Consider the following 18932-nt stretch of genomic DNA (forward strand, 5'->3'; position numbering starts at 1 on the left):
CTATAATGCTTCTCTCTCCCTGCCCCCACCCACCCCCACTCCGTTTCCAACGTTAAGCCCCCTCACACTGCATAGTATATAGCTTGTATTTTGTGAAGTTTTACCTCTGCTCGTGTTCAAATGCTGGCCGGATCATTGAAATGCCGCAAATAGGTTGTTGAGGTTTTTTTTTTCTCCAACCATTGATCCTCACCATACAATCATAAGGGTTGGAAGGGACCCAGCCTCCTGCCCAAAGCAAAATCTTCCTGCCATCCAATTGGCTGTGTCCGATCTTTTCTTGAAAACTCCAGCAATGGAGCACCCACAACTTCAAGAGGCAAGCTGTTCCACTGGTTAATTGTTCTCACTGTCAGGACGTTTCTCCTTAGTTGCAGGACGGCTCTCTCTTCAACTAGCTTCCACCCATTACTTCTTGTCCTGCCCTCAGGGGCTTTGGAGAATATGTTGATCTGTCATACCCCCTCATGTACTAGAAGACCGCTATCATGTCGTCCCTAAGCCTTCTCTTTGATAATGATAATGATAATGATAATAATAATAATAATAATAATAATAATAATAATAATAATAATAATAATAATAATAATAATAATAATAATAAGAAGAAGAAGAAGAAGAAGAAGAAGAAGAAGAAGAAGAAGAAGAAGAAGAAGAAGAAGTTGGAAGGGACCTTGGAGGTCATCTAGTCCAACCCCCTGCTCAGGCAGGAAACCCTATACCATTTCAGACAAATGGCTGGCCAGTCTCTTCTTAAAAACTTCCAGTGTTGGAGCATTCACCACTTCTGGTGGCAGGTTGTTCCACTGGTTAACTGTTCTCACTGTCAGGAAGTTTCTCCTTAGTTCTAGGTTGCTTCTCTCCTTGACTAGTTTCCATCCGTTGCTTCTTGTCCTGCTTTCAGGTGCTTTGGAGAATAGCTTGACTCCCTCTTCTTTGGGGCAGCCCCTGAGATATTGGAACACTGCTATCATGTCACCCCTCACCCTTCTCTTCATTAAACTACACATACCCAATTCCAGCAACCGTTCCCTATATGTTTTAGCCTCCAGCCCCACAATCATCTTTGTTGCTCTTCTCTGTACTCTATTAAGAAAGGGGTTATTTTTTTGGATATCTAAAAACTGTTAAGTGATTTTAATTGCAGCTGTGTCTATGTATGGATTCCGGTTGTAGAACTGCAGTGGGATTTGAGCTTAAGGGCTACCTATGCAAAGCTGCAACTGTTTAGCTGACCTCCAGCATGAGTCCAAGGCTCGGAAGACTAAACCTCTGGTCCAGGTGACCGACCCAGAGTGGATCCTGCAACGTTATCCTGGGACACGTATATTTGCCTTCATTCCTGCCGCTGTTTTCCCTGCTGTTCCAGTTCTCCTCTCTGTGAAAGAAATGGGAGATGTTTCTGTTCTTCCTTTCCACAGTTCCTGAGGAATTAGACCGTTGATCCAGGGAACAGGCCATGCAGTTTAAGAGTGCATAAACAGTAAAGGCGATCTCCTTCATTAAACTCTGATTTTGGCTGAGCTGCTATCCATCCAGACCAGCTTCAATCTGGAGTAGGAAGATAAAGCTGCACGCCTGATGTTCAGATGTTGGGTGACCCAATTACTCTTCTTGGTGGGTTTATCCTACAATTTTGCCTGAGAAACATGAGACGTGACGAGGGACTTAATCAAAGGAGGTGCTGCTCTTGAGTCTTGAATCTTTACTCTTAATCCTGATATTCTTCAGGTCGGTTGGACCAGTTCCCGTAATACCGGTAGTCCTCGGCTTATGTGCACAATGGAGCCCAAAATTTCTCTTGCTAAGTGAGACATTGGTTAAGTGAGTCTTGCCCCATTTTATGACCTTCCTTGCCACAGTTGTTAAATGAATCACTGCAGTTGTTACGTTAGCTACACAGTTGTTAAGTAAATCTGGCTTCCCCATTGCAAAAAGTGATGACATGACCCTGGGACACTGCAACCGTCATAAATATGAATCAGTTGCCAAAGATCAGAATTTTGATCATGGGGATGTTGCAACGGTCTTAAGTGTCAAAAATGGTCATAAGCCACTTTGTTCAGTGCTGTTGTAACTTTGAACAGTTACTAAATAAACTGCTGTAAATCAAGGACTACCTGTACACCCATACCCACATAGCTTTTGGCCATGCTGGAACTCAAAAGCCAATAAACTCAGACTATTTTCCCAAGAAAAGCATGCCCTGTAGGATCACCATCTTCCATTCCTAATTGATATTCAATTTTTATAAAAGTTTTTAATATTTTGAATATGGTTGTTGTATCTAAGTAAACATTGGCCATCCCATTTCAGAACTTAAGTTCTCCTGATTTAAACTCAGACCAATGTATTGAAATCTTTCTTCCCATTCACTTAAAAATGACACGGGCCATCTGTCCAATTCATTAAGTTAATACCTGCCTTTTCACTGTTATATAAAAGAAGAACAATTCAAGGATGAATGTATTGGATATTAAAGGTTACATTTTAAATCTGTGTATCCTTGCCTATAAATCAAAGAACAAACTCATTTTCTAGGCATCGGAAAGCTGTCTTGTCTATATTTGCTCCTGAAATTTTTTGGGGGGAAATTAGCTGAAATGTATACAGCCATTTATTTATTTTGGGACAAAAGGAAGGGAAGATACAGTATTTCTAAAGACAACAGAAATGAAAATATTGGTTAAAAGCCAGGAGCCCAAAACTGGAGCCAGTCAATGCCTCTCCTCTCTAAGGTTTTGCAAGCACCGCAGAGCTCAATTGCCAAGGAAGCTTTTCCCATCAACCTCTTAGACTTAGAGAATTGATCTGCCAGCCAACTAAGCAAGCAATGCTAAGATTAATGTTACCACCCACAATAGAGAATATGTCTTCTTTAGACATACAGTAACTAGGTGAAGAAATACTCTAAATATTCCACTTGTGTGTGCAACACATCACAGCACAGAGGCTTCCTTTCCCTTTCCTTTCCTTTCCTTTCCTTTCCTTTCCTTTCCTTTCCTTTCCTTTCCTTTCCTTTCCTTTCCTTTCCTCTCCTTTCCTTTCTTTTCCTTTCCTTTCCTTTTTCCTTCCCTTCCTTATCCATTTACTTCCTTTCCTTTCCTTTCCTTTCCTTTCCTTTCCTTTCCTTTCCTTTCCTTTCCTTTTTCCTTCCCTTCCTTATCCATTTACTTCCTTTCCTTTCCTTTCCTTTCCTTTCCTTTCCTTTCCTTTCCTTTCCTTTCCTCTCCTTTCCTTTCTTTTCCTTTCCTTTTTCCTTCCCTTCCTTATCCATTTACTTCCTTTCCTTTCCTTTCCTTTCCTTTCCTTTCCTTTTTCCTTCCCTTCCTCATCCATTTACTTCCTTTCCTTTCCTTCCCTTCTGTTCCCTTCCCTTTCCTTTTTCCTTCCCTTCCTCATCCATTTACTTCCTTTCCTTTCCTTCCCTTCCATTCCCTTCCCTTTCCTTTTTCCTTCCCTTCCTCATCCATTTACTTCCTTTCCTTTCCTTTCCTTTCCTTTCCTTTCCTTTCCTTTCCTTTCCTTTCCTTTCCTTTCCTTTCCTTTCCTCTCCTTTCCTTTCTTTTCCTTTCCTTTTTCCTTCCCTTCCTCATCCATTTACTTCCTTTCCTTTCCTTTCCTTTTTCCTTCCCTTCCTCATCCATTTACTTCCTTTCCTTTCCTTCACTTCCGTTCCCTTCCCTTTCCTTTTTCCTTCCCTTCCTCATCCATTTACTTCCTTTCCTTTCCTTCTTCATCCATTTACTTCCTTTCCTTTCCTTTCCTTTCCTTTCCTTTCCTTTCCTTTCCTTTCCTTTCCTTTCCTTTCCTTTCCTTTCCTTTCCTTTCCTTTCCTTTCCTCTCTTTTCCTTTCCTTTCCTTTCCTTTCCTTTCCTCTCCTTTCCTTTCCTTTCCTTTCCTTTCCTTTCCTTTCCTTTCCCTTCCCTTCCCTTCCCTTTCCCTTCCTTTCCCTAATAGTTTTCCTTGTGTTTAAGAATGTTTATGTATGTGTGTATGTATGCATATGCACATGGAAGAGAAAGTGAGAGAAAATGCTACATGGATAACCTATCTGGAAACAGAACTAAAGGGCTGTAGCATTTTTACCCTCTATTATAGGATATCAACAGGCCAAAGATGTTATCCACTAATGTTAGGACCTTACCTAAAGTCTCTGTCCTGGCTTCTTACCATTTTAGTGACCTTATCCCAAGATACCAACATACATTTTACTTGCTCAACTAACATTTCATCTTCTAACCACTGTAAGACTCTAACCACTGAGACATGGTGGTGCACTCTACTCTATCCTACTCTGCCTATAATTATCATTAGTGTATGGTGGTATTACAATAGCCAGGAGACCACAATGCTGTTGAAGAATAGTAGCTTGGTTTGCCAACGTACCAGCCCTGTTATAGGACATGCTTACATGCTTCCCAAGGCCTGCCACAGGAGGACGAGATGGCTTTGGACCAGAGAGAAAGATGGACAACTCTTCCTTCCCAGAGTAGCTTCACAAATGGGCATCTCAAGTGGGAAGGTTCAGAGCCATCTGGAATCTGACTACCTGCACAGAGCACCAACTCATCTCCACACCAAAGTGGTACCTATCTATCTACTTGCAGAGAACATGCTTTCAGATGGTTAGAGGAACAGAAGCTGAGGGGAGTGATGGGAGTCACCCAGCTGTCCAGAGGCTGGAGCCGAGACCATGGAGAGAAAGAAACTCTAACTTATCAGGCTTCGAAAAGGGAGGACAGTAAACTTGTACTTTCAAGACTTGCAAGATTTTGTTGATTTTTATAGATGAAGGAGCACAGTTCTCATTTTTCACTTTGGAAAGGCGTTATTGGATCACAAGGTACGTCACTTTGATCTAGCAGCTCTCTTGCTTTTCAATGGAATAGGATAAAATCTAGCTTGAAAAGAAACATAGACACAAACACAGTGAGCTAGGGAAAAACAACAACAACAGCACAACAGGATCCCTGGTAAAGAAACAAAGGCTGTTTTTTTTTTCTTAAGTGGCCATTTTCTCTGAGCTTGTGAGCATTTCCACATTCATTCTGCAGGGATGGCAGTTCTATTTCTGCATGCTTCTTTTTAAAGGATCTAGCCTCGGTGAAGAGCTACCCTCCAGAAACCCAGCTTAGGACAGTCAGTTCTTGGAGAACAGCTATGCTGTTCTCTGCTTTTTTTCTTTTTCTTTTTTTTAAAAAAAGTCTAATAACAGAAATGCCTGGGTGTCTGGTCATTGTCAAAGGCTGGAGTTCAACTTTACCCTTTTCAATATGTTTGTCTGAGATAACTCACACCATGACAATGGAGACCGACACTCACCTATGAACAAAAAAAGGCATTTTTTTTGCTATTCCAGATGCTGTGACAAGGTATCAGGACTATACGAGAGAGAGAGAGAGAGAGGGAGAGAGACAGACAGACACACACACACACACACAGAGAGAGAGAGAGAGAGAGACAGAGACAGAGACAGACAAAGACAGAGACAGAGACACAACATTCAAGGGCTGGATGCAACAAGGAAATCCAGGTGAGTTAGCCTTACGTGGAAAAGGCATTGTTTTGCTTCTCACAACGGATCCCTTTGCAATTGTTGGGTTCTTCGGAGGCACTCGTCTCATAATAGAAATAAAGCTGGTTGAGTCCATTGGCGAAAGCTAGCAGCACCAGGCAGTAAATGAAGAGGAACTTGAGAATGTCTAGCAGCATACGTCCCAGAGAGATCTGCAGGGGTCCCAGATGAGAGTTTGCTGTAAACAGGGAGATGAGACGCAAGGAGCTTAAAATGTTTGAAATGGCAAAGAGGGCTTCTGCTATCAGGGTTGGGTGCCACATTTCCCATTCCTCCCTTGGACGGGAACCATTGTACTGCAAGAAATAATAGGGGGAGGGGAGGGAAAGGAACACAGGTGAATGCTTGCAAGTCAACTCTTGAAGGCACATTATTTCATGTCGCTAAAGCGTTCTGCTCATTCACGCTCAGTCTCTCCCTCACACGAGTGCATGCAAGCAGGCAGACTACACATATTGCATGAAAATGAAAGGCTTTGCTACCAAACAAAGGGGGTTAAATCCCTCTAGTTTGCTCCCTCCCTCCAAGTCCTCCCCAAACAGATAGTCCTAGACCAGGGGTAGGCAACTCATGGACTTCAACTCCCAGAATTCCCGAGCCAGCATGGCTCAGCTTGGAAACCTCTCCCTTTCCCCTCAGCATGGCCGGCTCAGGAATTCTGGGAGTTGAAGTGCACGAGTCATAAAAGAGCCAAGGTTGCCTACCCCTGCCCTAGACTAACAGTTCATTTAGTGACTGTTCGAAGTTACAATGACACTGAACAAAGTGACTCATGACCATTTTTCACACTTACGACGCTTGCAGCATCCCCGTGGTCACGTGATCAAAATTCAGACAGTTGGCAACTAACTTACAATTATGGCAGTTGTAGATTCCAGGGTGATGTGATCAACGTTTGCGACCTTCCGCCAAACAAAGTCAATGGGGAAGCCAGATTCACTTAACATCCATGATACTAACTGAGCGGCTGTAGTGATTCATTTCACAACTGTGGCAAGAAAGGTCGTAAAATGGGGCAAGACTCACTCACTCATCTCTCCCTTCCATTAGAACATAGTCCTGATGACCAGACATGATCAATTATCCCGTGATTAAAGAACAAACCCAAGAAAATCTCCAGTCATTAGGAGCGTGCATGAAATAGGAACTGCATCTTATTTCAAGCTCAGAACAAAACAGTCCCATCAAATGTCACTTTGGAACAATTGAGTTGGCTGGCTTCCACTGGAACAAATCTCAAAACAGCTGAAGCATTTTATTTCAACCTGCACCTCAAAACATCAGTGTCAGAACCCATCACTTTTCTTCTGAGCTCAGCTCAACTTAAAAGGGCCGTGGTGATCTCAACACATTTTCAGTTTGAAATAAAGCTGTGTTTGAATTTTGCTTGCCAAGAAAAGCAAGTGGGGCACTTGGGGTGGGGGGTGGGGGAAAGAAAGTTTTGTCTATTATTCTCTAAAGGGAATTCGACAAGATTTATTTGAGATGGGGTGGGATATGTCTCACTGACAGTTGCAATAAATATTTAACACTGTAGTCCTGGGGAATAATTGAGAAATAAGTTATACATTTTCCCTGGGAGGAAAAAAATTCTTTTCTGCAACATTTTACTTCTGCTCTGCACCAAATCACCTGTTGGAGGAAACAAACATCTAAACTGAAATAATGTGATTTTTGTTTCCTCCTTAAACTATCTAAGGAGTTCTGGAGAAGAGTAGAACATATCAGCTAAGACACATTTTTCTGGACAATTCTAACTGGTCAACGTTTTGGGTGCTCCATCACTGGAGGTTTTTAAGAAGGGATTGGACACCCATTAGTCTGGGATGGTTTGTTTTTTTTTAAAATCCCATTTATATCCCGCCCTTCTCCGAAGACTCAGGGCGGCTTACAATCTAAAGCACAAATCAATGTACTTAGCAATAGCCTTTATTCTATGTATATGCCTGCTTATTAAGGCTTTTGGGGGCCCCCAAGCGGCATTATTACAAAGTCAGCTTATTGCCCCCAACAATCTGGGTCCTCATTTTACCTACCTCGGAAGGATGGAAGGCTGAGTCAACCTTGACCCTGGTGGGACTCGAACCTGCACTAATTGCAGGCAGCTGGTGTTACTTAAGGAGGCATTAGCCCACTGCTCCACCAAGGCTCTTGGTGTTATAAGGTCTCCTGCCTTATACCCTGATGATTTCCTGATTAGGCTGTTGTTTGAGCAGTGAAATTCCTCCCACCAACACTAATTTTATTTTAGATAAACAATATGCCTGCAACTTGTTTGAATTGTCTCATTTATCGAAACCACGACAACTAGTATATAAGCAGAGAGTAAACTCTACTCCTTTCTAGCACTGATGACGTTATCTACATGGGAAATGAAACATCTGCAAGGAAACAACCATGCTCAGAGAGCATCAGGGATCCCACAATTGAACCCTGAGCTACAAATATTCTCGTCTTTTGACAATTATAATAGCAGGCCTTACATGGTGTGGTCCCAATGATTTTGCAACCAACTTCCTCAAAAGAATTATTTTTGGTCATTGCCTAGCAAAACACTGCAGACGTTAAGGATGTAAAGGAATGCCCCACTGAAAGCTGAGCCACAGACAGCAGTTCATTTCAAGAGAAAGCAAAATGGCTGCCATCAATATGGCTGCTTCACTGAGAAACTCTTTCTCTAAAAAAAAAGAAAAAAGAAAAAAAAGAAATTATTCTACTCCAGAGCTATGGAGCAGATATTTTGTTTACTTTTTAAGGTCAGATATTTTATTTCTCTCCCCCACCCCCTTTGGGGGAAATACAAATGGATTTGTCTTACCCCTCTGACCAAGACATAAATTCAATTGAGTTATAGGAATGGAGAATACTTAAACTTCTTAAAAAATAAATAAAAGCAATTCTTTTCTAGCACAGAGGACCTGAAATTGTGTACAAACCCATTTCTATATGACTTCTAATTGTTTCTGACAGCTCAAAATGTTCTCTACATCTGTGGATGTCATGGGTAGAACTTGATTTATAGAAGGTTCTTAGAAAACTCACTTTTAACACTTCACTAGGTCTTTATCTGGAGGTTACGAGAAGAGAGTGAGATGCTGCTTTAAAATGGATGCCAAGAGGGCTCTGGGATACTAAATGTTTCTTGTGATCTCTGACAAATTTCTTCCCAATGTGCGTGGTTTGTGGTCAGTGTGTCTACTGAATACAACAAAGGCAGAACTTCATTAAATCATTTTCCTACCCAGATTTTTTGTTTTAGAGGGGGAAAGGGGGGGAATAAACTGAAGGACAAACTCTAATGAGCTCAATTTAATTAAAGGGGAAAAAATTCAGTGACCCATCTTTTTTTTTCTTGTCCTGGGTAGTCTTTGGTCCTTTCTTGCCAAAATGCTCAAGGCAGCGTTCCAAATTCTAATGAATGTCAAAGAGAGCTGATATCAGCCATCCCAGGTAGATCAGAGAGAAAGGCAACCAGATGAGCTAATTCAACTTTACTATTGTTGTTAGCTGCGAAGTCGTGTCTGACCCATCGTGACCCCATGGACAACGTTCCTCCAGGCTACATTAAAAGAATCTTGTAAGACCGGTTGTCTATGGAGATTCTCAGTCATCCAGATCATGGTTGTCCCAAAGGTGCTTTTTCAAGAGGCAACTGGACATTCTTGTTTTTCTTTGAAGACATTTCGCTTCTCATCCAAGAAGCTTCTTCAATTCTCTCAGTGTAAGTCTGAGAGTTACAAATCTCGTGCCGTCTCTTTTACAGATGGAGAATTGAGGGTGGTTTCTTTCTGAGTCTCTTTCTCTGTCTGTTTTTTGTGGTCGTCTCTGCCCTTTGATTATTCCCTAGGCAGCATCTCTTCCTCCATTTCTCAAAGTCATCCCCACATGACACTACACCTGGACATCACTCATGTGGAGGTGGACACTCCTGCCTTGTCTCGGCCATGTGGTTTGTGGATATATTCCTCACTCGCAGTTAATGCGTGGGCCAACTGATCTCATCTGAACTTCTGCGGATGGTTGTTGGATAACTGAAACTTCAAATACATAGAATGAAATGGATGTCAATAAAAGAACTTTTGATCTCTCTGACCACAGATCATTGCATGGGAGAATATTTAGCAGAAGCTAGTAATCGTATGTGGGAAAGACTCCTGGTTCTCAGAGGTGACATTATGTGAATTATGAAACGTTTTTCTGATGTCAAAATATTTCAGCCTCAGAACATCCACGCTATTCTTTAAACAGGTCATTCTGAGTACACTGGAAGAGTTCCAGTGGTTAAACAGGGCTGTTCCAACCTCCATTCTGAAAACAGAGTAGCTCAGTTCAAGGCCAGACCAGTGTGTTACTTTGCAAATGATCAATGTCAAAGTTGGAACGCTTCTACCTTGAAACACGGTGCCCGCTTTAAACATCGTTAAATTTTGATCTCTGCTCACAGAATATTTTCAGTGACCAAGAAAGAGCATCTAAGAATGTCTTGTTGATCTATACTGAATAGCCAGGCAAAACAGTAAAGAACTCCGTAGCTAGGACTTATTTCTAGAGCTAAGCAAGAAAAGGAAAAAATTGAGTTCATTGAAAAGATCCTTATGAGCATCAAAATCCTAAGTAGTTATATATAGTCTAATAATTATAATTAGCATCAAACTGGGCATAGGGGAAGCAAACCAAATCAGAGAAGCTTCAGGGCAGAAGCCTGCTAAAACATAATAATACTGATTCTGTATGGAGCATCATTCAAGAGGGCTCTCAGGAGCAGAGAATCCCAATAGCTGAAAGCCAAGTTTGAAAAAAGCCCTATGGGAAATGGTACAATTGCCATTTTCTCCTGGTTCCACTTCTTACCCAGGAAAAAGTCTCCAAGGGAAAGACAAATGCAGTTAAAAGCGTTTATCACTGCAAGTTCAGGTTTTCTCAGTTTGGTCACCACCCGAGGTGGAATGTAATCCTGAGTTGAAGGGAGGATCTTTTTCTCAGAAGCAAAGGAAACTAGAATAGAATAGAATAGAATAGAATAGAATAGAATAGAATAGAATAGAATAGAATAGAATAGAATAGAATAGAATAGAATAGAATAGAATGGAATGGAATGGAATGGAATGGAATGGAATGGAATGGAATGGAATGGAATGGAATGGAATGGAGTGGAGTGGAGTAGAATATAGAATAGAATAGAATATAGAATAGACTAGAAAATAATATAGAATAGACTAGAATATAGACTAGAATATAGACTAGACTAGACTAGACTAGACTAGACTAGACTAGACTAGACTAGACTAGACTAGAATAGAATAGAATAGAATAGAATAGAATAGAATAGAATAGAATAGAATAGAATAGAATAGAATATAGACTAGACTAGACTAGAAAATAATAGACTGGAATAGACTAGACTGGACTGGACTAGAATAGAATAGAATAGAATAGAATAGAATAGAATAGAATAGAATAGAATAGAATAGAATAGAATAGAATAGAATAGAATAGAATAGAATAGAATAGAACAGAACAGAACAGAACAGAACAGAACAGAACAGAATAGAATAGAATAGAATAGAATAGAATAGAGCTGGAAGGGACCTTAGAGGTCTTCTAGTCCAGCCCCCTGCTCAAGCAGGAGCTTGGAATGTCTGGTAGGCAGGGAGAGGACAAAGGTGGACTCTCCCTAGCAGTTCACAGAATATATGTATAGTTATGCAGATAGTTGCTTTAGATTGGCAAGATTCTGTTTGAAAGAAACAACTCAGAAATAACTCCATGTGTTCCCGCTTCTTGATCCTGACACCAGCATTGCTAACCATCAGATAGAAAGACAATTTGGTCACATTCTTCCTTTTTCATTCCCATTTTCCATTCATTAGTGACAGTGGGTCTCTCTAAGACTGCCAAAGACCCAACATTTTAAGAATTTGTGCACAGACTCAGAGCTTCCATTCTGCTACCACAACCCTTTCTGTTCTTTCTTTGGAAAATGCCTGAAATACCCACCATCATCAACTAAGTCTTGCTGGCTGAGGAATTCTGGGAGTTGAAGTCCACAAGTTGCCAAGTTTGGAGATCCCTGGTCTAGACCAGGGGTCTACAAACTTGGCCCTTTTATGACTTGTGGACTTCAAGTCCCAGAATTCCTGAGCCAGGCAAACCTGGCTGAGGAATTCTGGGAGTTGAAGTCCACAAGTCATAAAAGGTCCAAGTTTGAAGACTCCTGGTCTAGACAAATACAAGCTTTCTAAAGCTGAAAACAGGGCATCCTTGGGGACTTCAGTCAGATGTCAATGATGACGGAATAATTGGACCTACATCATGGGTACTTAGACTTTGGAACTTTCTTTCCCCAGAGGTATAAAAAGAATGAAAAAAGCAAAATTCATTGTCTCTCAATTTAACAAAAAGCCAGTTTAATTTCTTGAATCCATCTGATTGCTGGACTATAGTTGCAAGCTAATATCTGCATTATCCTAAATGTTGTTTATCACGTTTTAGCCCAACCCATTTGTCCAAAAATGAGAAAAGTGTGTTAGATGAGCTTGTACAATATGCTATATTAGGGCAAATAGTTCTTCCCCAAAATATATTCTATGACACAAAACACCTACATTAAAAGAAATTGACAGAAAAAAATGCTTGTAGAATTTTGTGCTCTTGTCTCTCTCTTTTTAAATTCAAACTGGTGCTGAAACAATAAGGGGAAAAGGGAAGGTTGGAGGAAAATCAGAAATTAAATTCAATCCAGTTTGATTAACTATGTTTTGCGGAATAGGTTCACACCGTGCACTAAGCCAAAAGCCTAACAAAACATTTTATGGTTTAGGCCAGGGGTAGGCAACCTCGGCTCTTTGATGACTCATGGACTTCAACTCCCAGAATTCCTGAGCCAGCATGGCTCAGCTTGGAAACCTCTCCCTTTCCCCTCAACGTGGCTGGCTCAGGAATTCTGGGAGTTGAAGTCCACGAGTCATAAAAGAGCCAAGGTTGCCTACCCCTGTTTTAGGCCAATGGCTGAACCCAGGGTACCTTGTTTTTCTTGGTAGCACCATAGGAAAAAGGACTAGAAAAAGTTGGGCTGGAAAAAAAAATGTTTCTCCAACCCAATATTGTCCACGAGAGCATTTCAGTGTTTCAATTTAATCTCCCAATACTGCGAAGCTATGCACCATGTCCCATGGTGCTGTTTCCAAAGAACAAGTAGAATTTCTTTTTCCTTTTAAAACACTTCACTTTTCCTCCAAGAAGCCTCTTCAGTTTCTTGGTTCAATCAGGGCTGGAAAGAACTCAGGATAATTGCTTGAAGCAGAGATGAAGTTTACTTGACCGGAAGACAGCAATTAAACAGACAGCAATCAAAGGTGGCCAGTCCCAAAAGAAAAAAAAAGAAAAAAGATCATTCCCTTGCTATACAGGTAGTCCTCGACTTACAACCACAATTCAGCCCAAACTTCCTATTGCTAAGCGAGACATTTGTTAAGTGAGATGTGCTCCATTTAGCAACCTTTCTTGCCACAGTTGTTAAGTGAATCACTGCAGTTGGTAAGTCAGCAACATGGTTGTTAAGTGAATCTGGCTTCCCCATTGACTTTGCTTGTCGGAAATATCACAAAGGGGGATCACGTGACCCCAAGACACTGCAACCATTGTAAATATGAGTCAGTCACCAGATGTCTGAATTTGGATCATGTCAGCACAGGGATGCTGCAAAGGTCGTAACTGTGAAAAACGGCCACATTTCTCAGTGCTACTGTAACTTCAAATGGCCACTCAGCAAACTGTTGTAAATTGAGGACTACCTGCACTTTAAAAACGGTTATTTTCAAAGCGAGGTCCTTGCATTGTTCTTAGAAAGCGTGCAAACTCGGCTTGCCTTCAAGAGATTACTGGAAAGGACACCAGGTTCAGAAGAGAGGAACTGAGGTTTGGTTCCCCAATCTTTTACGAGTGAAGATGGTGACCTCAGAGTGTGGAGTTGCATAAGGAAATCTGTGATGGAAATGGAGAACATTTAAAATCTACAGGGGAGTCCCTTATTTAGTTAAGTTGCTGATGGTGGCCAATGTAACCTGTGTAAAGTCACGTATTGAAAGTCCAGTTGCCTTTTTTGGGGGGGGAAACACCTTTGGGACAACCATGGCTTGAATGATTGAGACTCTCCATAGACATTCTCTGAACAAATGGTTGTAAATCAAGGACTGTCTGTGATGGGTGGGAAATAATGACTTTGGCTAATCCCTGCTTACTTTAGTAATAACCACCCCCTCCCAAACTTTTGGAATACATTTTAGAAGGAAGCAAGCTTGGCATTTATTCTATTAACTTTTTTTTTGGCACCAAAGATGCTTCGATGGTGTATTTTTTTTATTCCCCTTTCACACTGCAGTGTGTCCTTCATTTAATTTTATTTCTGCTGATTTGATTTCTCTGGTCCAGCAGCTGTTTACAGTATATTGATTTTTCTTTCACTGGCTGTTGTTCTGGGTTTCAAAAATGAGTTTTATAGTCTATTATGCATTAACTGTAAGCAGGGACTCGTTGTTTTGAGAAGAAGCATCCCAACTCTTAAATAACAAAACAGAGGAACAGCAACACAACATCTGAAATTGGCGCAAGCCCAACTTAAACACCATTTGTAGTCATGGTTTTTTTTTGAAGAACTGTTCCTAAGCCAGGCTAATAATTCTTCTTCTGTGTCTAGATCAAACTTTAAACTGCCAGAATGAAGCTGCTTTCTTGACTTTGTCGTTGGCCAAAAATAAGTCATTATCAGAACACGTTTGTGATAGTAGCCAATATGCCAGCAGATGGGCCGGGCTCTGTGTCTCTCCACATTAACACAGCGTGTTGTTATCCAGTAAAACAGGGTTGCCCAACCCCCGATCCATGGACTGGCACCAGGCCGCAGCATGCTAGAAATCGGTCTGTGCAAACAAGCAAAGCTCCATCCGTGGGATGCAGACAGTAGATGAAACCATACCCCCTCTGGTCCATTGAAAAATGTCTCTCCCTGGAACTGGACCCTGTGGCCAAAAGGTTGGGGATCTTTGCACTAAAAACCTCCCCTTGGGCATATTGGTTTTACATCCAGGCACTCCAACTGTCAACCTATTCAGGATCCTCCAAGAAATATAAAGGAGGTCAGAGATCTTTCAGCTAGATCCTCCTTTAATGTTATTCCTTGCTGGATGGTCTCCTTCCTCCATCTTTTAATTTGGTTTTATTCTCGTGGACCCTCAAGAATGTTTGTTCTTGACATCAAGCTGTTCCTAGATCTGAGTTGGCAGGCTTGGACTTACGTTCAGAGGATGTCAAGGATCACTCTCTTCTTGACATCTGCTGCTACTTGTCTCCTGATCTTAGGTGGGACAAGCCAGGGTGAACTTAGGGTAGTAACAACGAACCAAGATGATACATGGGAAGAAGTTAAAATGAAGAAAGGGTAGGGATTTGCATTAGAAAGAGATGAGCCAAAAGGGTTTGCAAGGATTCTCTGTAAGAACTATTTCCTTTAAGGGCCACAGAGAGATGCAACAAAGCTGTGGAGGCCATAAACATTTGCTTATTCATAGTAAAACTGTCCAAAAAACATTTTCCTATTTCTTTTCTCTGCAAACATCTTCTATTTTTCAACCTCTCCTTCTCCGTTTGCCTTACGATAAATTTCTCCTTTCTTTTCGGAGTCTCTGTTTGATCTGATTTTATTTCTCTGAGTTACCACGTAGTTCTGTCCCTATTTTCTGCTATTCTTCCCTTGGGTTTTTTTTTGTAAAAGGAAGCCAGGGAAGCTAAGCAAACAGCAGAGCATTTGAGAGATGACTGCACAATGAAAGACAACACACACTTACATATGCGCACGCACGCACACACACACACACACACATCTAAGAACAAAGTTAAATGCCAGTGTGCTTAAGATTTTGCAGAAATTTTCCTTCTGTTTTTTTGGAGGGGAAAAAGAACTCGAAAGCAATTTCCTTGTCATCTAACGGAAGAATTATATTAAAAAAAATAATGCAGAAGAAATCTATGCGCTGCACTCATTTACGATACCTTGACATAGGCGACAATTTTCAGAGAAATGGTTGCTAAGTAGAGAGAATTCATTGCAAAATCCATCAGGTTCCACCAGTCATGCACGTATTCGTTAAAGCCGCCGTCCCACATTTCTTTGATTTCTCCCCAAATAAAACCTGTAAAGGGGGGGGGAGAGAAAGGGTGAAAAAACAATTTTCAATTCTCTTAAGTCACCATTATTGGGCGCCAAAGCAGAGCACATGGGAAAAGCTAATTAAAACATAACAGCAAGGAAACATCAGATTCCACCCTGGTTTTTTTTAATTAATTTATTTCTTTTATCAACAAGAATAAAACGGATAACCAGAAAATGAACATCCAGTGCTAACAACGAGAAAATTTTTTCTTGTGTACAGAAAAACAAAAACAAAAAAACCAAAAACAAATCCAAATTTCAAGTAGATCTAACACTGAACATTAAAAAACCCACCCTGGCTTAATGCTGAAAAGTAAATAACAATAAAAAACCCCTGTTAGGTTCTCCCCCCTTACATAATGGTTTAACATGCAGTTATAAACTTTCCCATCCTTATTTAACAAAAATATTATATTAAAGAAACAAATACTGTATTCCAGATGAGGAAGTCTAATAATCAAATCGACCCAACATCTAATCATAATTATATATGTAAAAAAAAAAGTCAACAGGTTAACCCAAACATTACACTAATCTTCAAATCCCTCTATTAACTACCTGTTATTTAACATGGAGAAAGTCCACAAACAGCTTCTAGTTCATTATAAAGTTGTCTAACCCATTGTCTCTAATCAAAGCAGTTAATTTTGTCATGTCTTCTGATTCACTCAATTTTAAAATTCACTCTAAAATCCTTAAAATCTATCTTGTTTCCCCCACACACACCTTTCATCCTTTCCAAAGGTTTTGCTTTTTCAAGAGGCAACTGGACTTTCTTGTTTTTCTTTGAAGACATGAGAGCTGGCGAAGCTTCTTGGATCAGAAGCAAAACATCTTCAAAGAAAAACAAGAAAGTCCAGTTGCCTCTTGAAAAAGCAAAACCTTTGGGACAACCATGACCTGGAGGATTGCAAACCTCTGTAGACGCTTTCGTCCTATTTTTTTCTATCAAACACAAAGGGACCGCTTTCAAAACTGATTAATTACAAGGATGCAACAGATGGCTTGAAATGGAAGGGACAGGCTATGTCTTCAAACAGAAAAGATGGACATCACTAGACTTTTAACTTGTTTGTATCGAGATAAAAGTTTAAAAACTAACAAGGGGAATGGTCCTTAGAAATTCTGTGGAACAGCTTACCCAGCAGAAATCGTGGGCACTCCATCACTGGAGATTTTTAAAAGGAGATTGGACATTCACCTGTCTGCGATGGTATAGGTTCTCCTGCTTGAGCAGGGGGCTCATATTCTATTCCATTCTATTCTATTCTATTCTATTCTATTCTATTCTATTCTATTCTATTCTATTCTATTCTATTCTATTCTATTCTATTCTATTCTATTCTATTCTATTCTATTCTATTCTATTCTATTCTATTCTATTCTATTCTATTCTTTCTATTCTATTCTATTCTATTCTATTCTATTCTATTCTATTCTATTCTATTCTATTCTATTCTATTCTTCATTCTTCTACTCTACTTTACCCTACTCTGCCCTATCCTACTCTACTCTACTCTACTCTACTCTACTCTACTCTACTCTACTCTACTCTACTCTACTCTACTCTACTCTACTCTACCCTACCCTACCCTACTCTGTTCTATTCTATTCTATTCTATTTTCTGTGCAACTATAATCTTTGATTTTTCATTCTGACTATAGGTAGTGCTTGATTTACAACAGTTCATTTAGTGACTGTTCAAAGTTACAACGGCATTGAAAAAAGTGACTTATGACCATTTTTCACACTTACGACCATTGCAGCATCCCTGTGGTCACATGATCAAAATTCAGACGCTTGGCAGCTGACTCATTCCTGGGATCACATGATCCCCTTTTGTGACCTTCTGATTAGCAAAGCCAATGGGGAAGCCAGATTCGGTTAACAACGGTGTTACTAATTTAACACTTATTAACACCTGCAGTGATTCACTTAACAACTCTGGTGAGCAAGGTCATGCTATGGGGTGAAACTCACTTAGCAAATGTCACACTTAGCAACAGAAGTTTCAGGCTAAATTGTGGTCGTACGTCGAAGGCTATCTGTATTAAGATCTACTGGCCATGCGGAAATGGAAAACATTTTAGTCTGGGGAGGCTGACACTTAAAACTGAGTTTCATTCCGATGTTGGATTTTGAGTGGCTAAGGGTTAGGACAGGCGTCTTCAAACTTGGCCCTTTTATGACTTGTGAAGTTCAACTCCCAGACTCAGCCAGGCACGCTGGCTGAGGAATTCTGGGAGTTGAAGTCCACAAGTCATAAAAGGGCCAAGTTTGAAGAGCCCTGGGTTAGGGATTTGGGATTTGGGATTAGTCCTTGGAGGGTGACCATGGGGCGCCAAATGTCCAGATGATCCAACTCAAGAGGAGTAGTGTTCTAAATACAACCCTTCTAACTAGAACTCAACATTGAAAACATATTCCCTTCCTCCTTTTTTTATTCTACCACTGTGTAATTATTTTTACCTCTGCAATTGCTATGATTTTTATCTTGAATCACTGGTTTAACAACTGGGATTGTTTGGACTGCTGCTCAATTCTAGGGAATCCTAGCTAAGGCCACCCGATTGCCTTTGGAGTTGATGAAAGAAAATTGACCTTTTTTTTAGCAAAGAAAAAAACATTTCAGTGAAATTTTCAAAGGTGGGAGGTGCTGCTTTGCACCTGTCTAATCCTGAGGTGGTCAAGATCTGGACCTGCAGCTTTTCCAACCCAGAAATGAGAGCAGTCTGGGTTATTCAGAAGAGAGCAAACATTAATAATAATTCACCATCAGTAGCCGTCCACATTGAAACGTGTTGTTGCATTCTCAATTCCTTTAGTCTATTTCTGTCTCTTTGGAATTACAGTTGAAAGGCTGGCTTCATGTTGCCAGAAGCAAATAAAAGTTTCCTTATGAATAGAAGAGAATATTTGTAGTTCAGGGTTGAATTGTGGGGCCCTTTATACTCTCTGAGCTTGGTTGTTTTTTTCCGGACGTTTCATTACCCAACTAGATAATATCATCAGTGCTAGAAGTGAGGGGGGTTGAGGAGGAGGAGGAGGAGGAGGAGGAGGAGGAGAACTGTGGGGTGGCACTCTCTGTGTTTAATTGTTTTCTTACAGATGTTTCATTACCCAACTAGATAATATCATCAGTGCTA

The 18932-nt window shown here is 40.6% G+C and overlaps 1 protein-coding gene across 1 annotated transcript in view; it reads right to left on the minus strand.

Moving 5' to 3' along the window:
- Window positions 1-18932, minus strand: part of TRPC5 (transient receptor potential cation channel subfamily C member 5) — a gene marked incomplete at its 5' end in the record, with an annotated part of 122897 nt that overhangs the window by 25630 nt on the left and 78335 nt on the right. The window contains 2 exons of the mRNA XM_081336688.1: window positions 5552-5874; window positions 15626-15765. Of these exons, the coding sequence (XP_081192814.1) occupies window positions 5552-5874; window positions 15626-15765 (463 nt within the window). The remainder of the gene's footprint in view (window positions 1-5551; window positions 5875-15625; window positions 15766-18932) is intronic.

Source organism: Vipera berus (assembly GCF_964194415.1).
Source record: "Vipera berus genome assembly, chromosome: 11".
NCBI lineage: Eukaryota > Metazoa > Chordata > Lepidosauria > Squamata > Viperidae > Vipera > Vipera berus.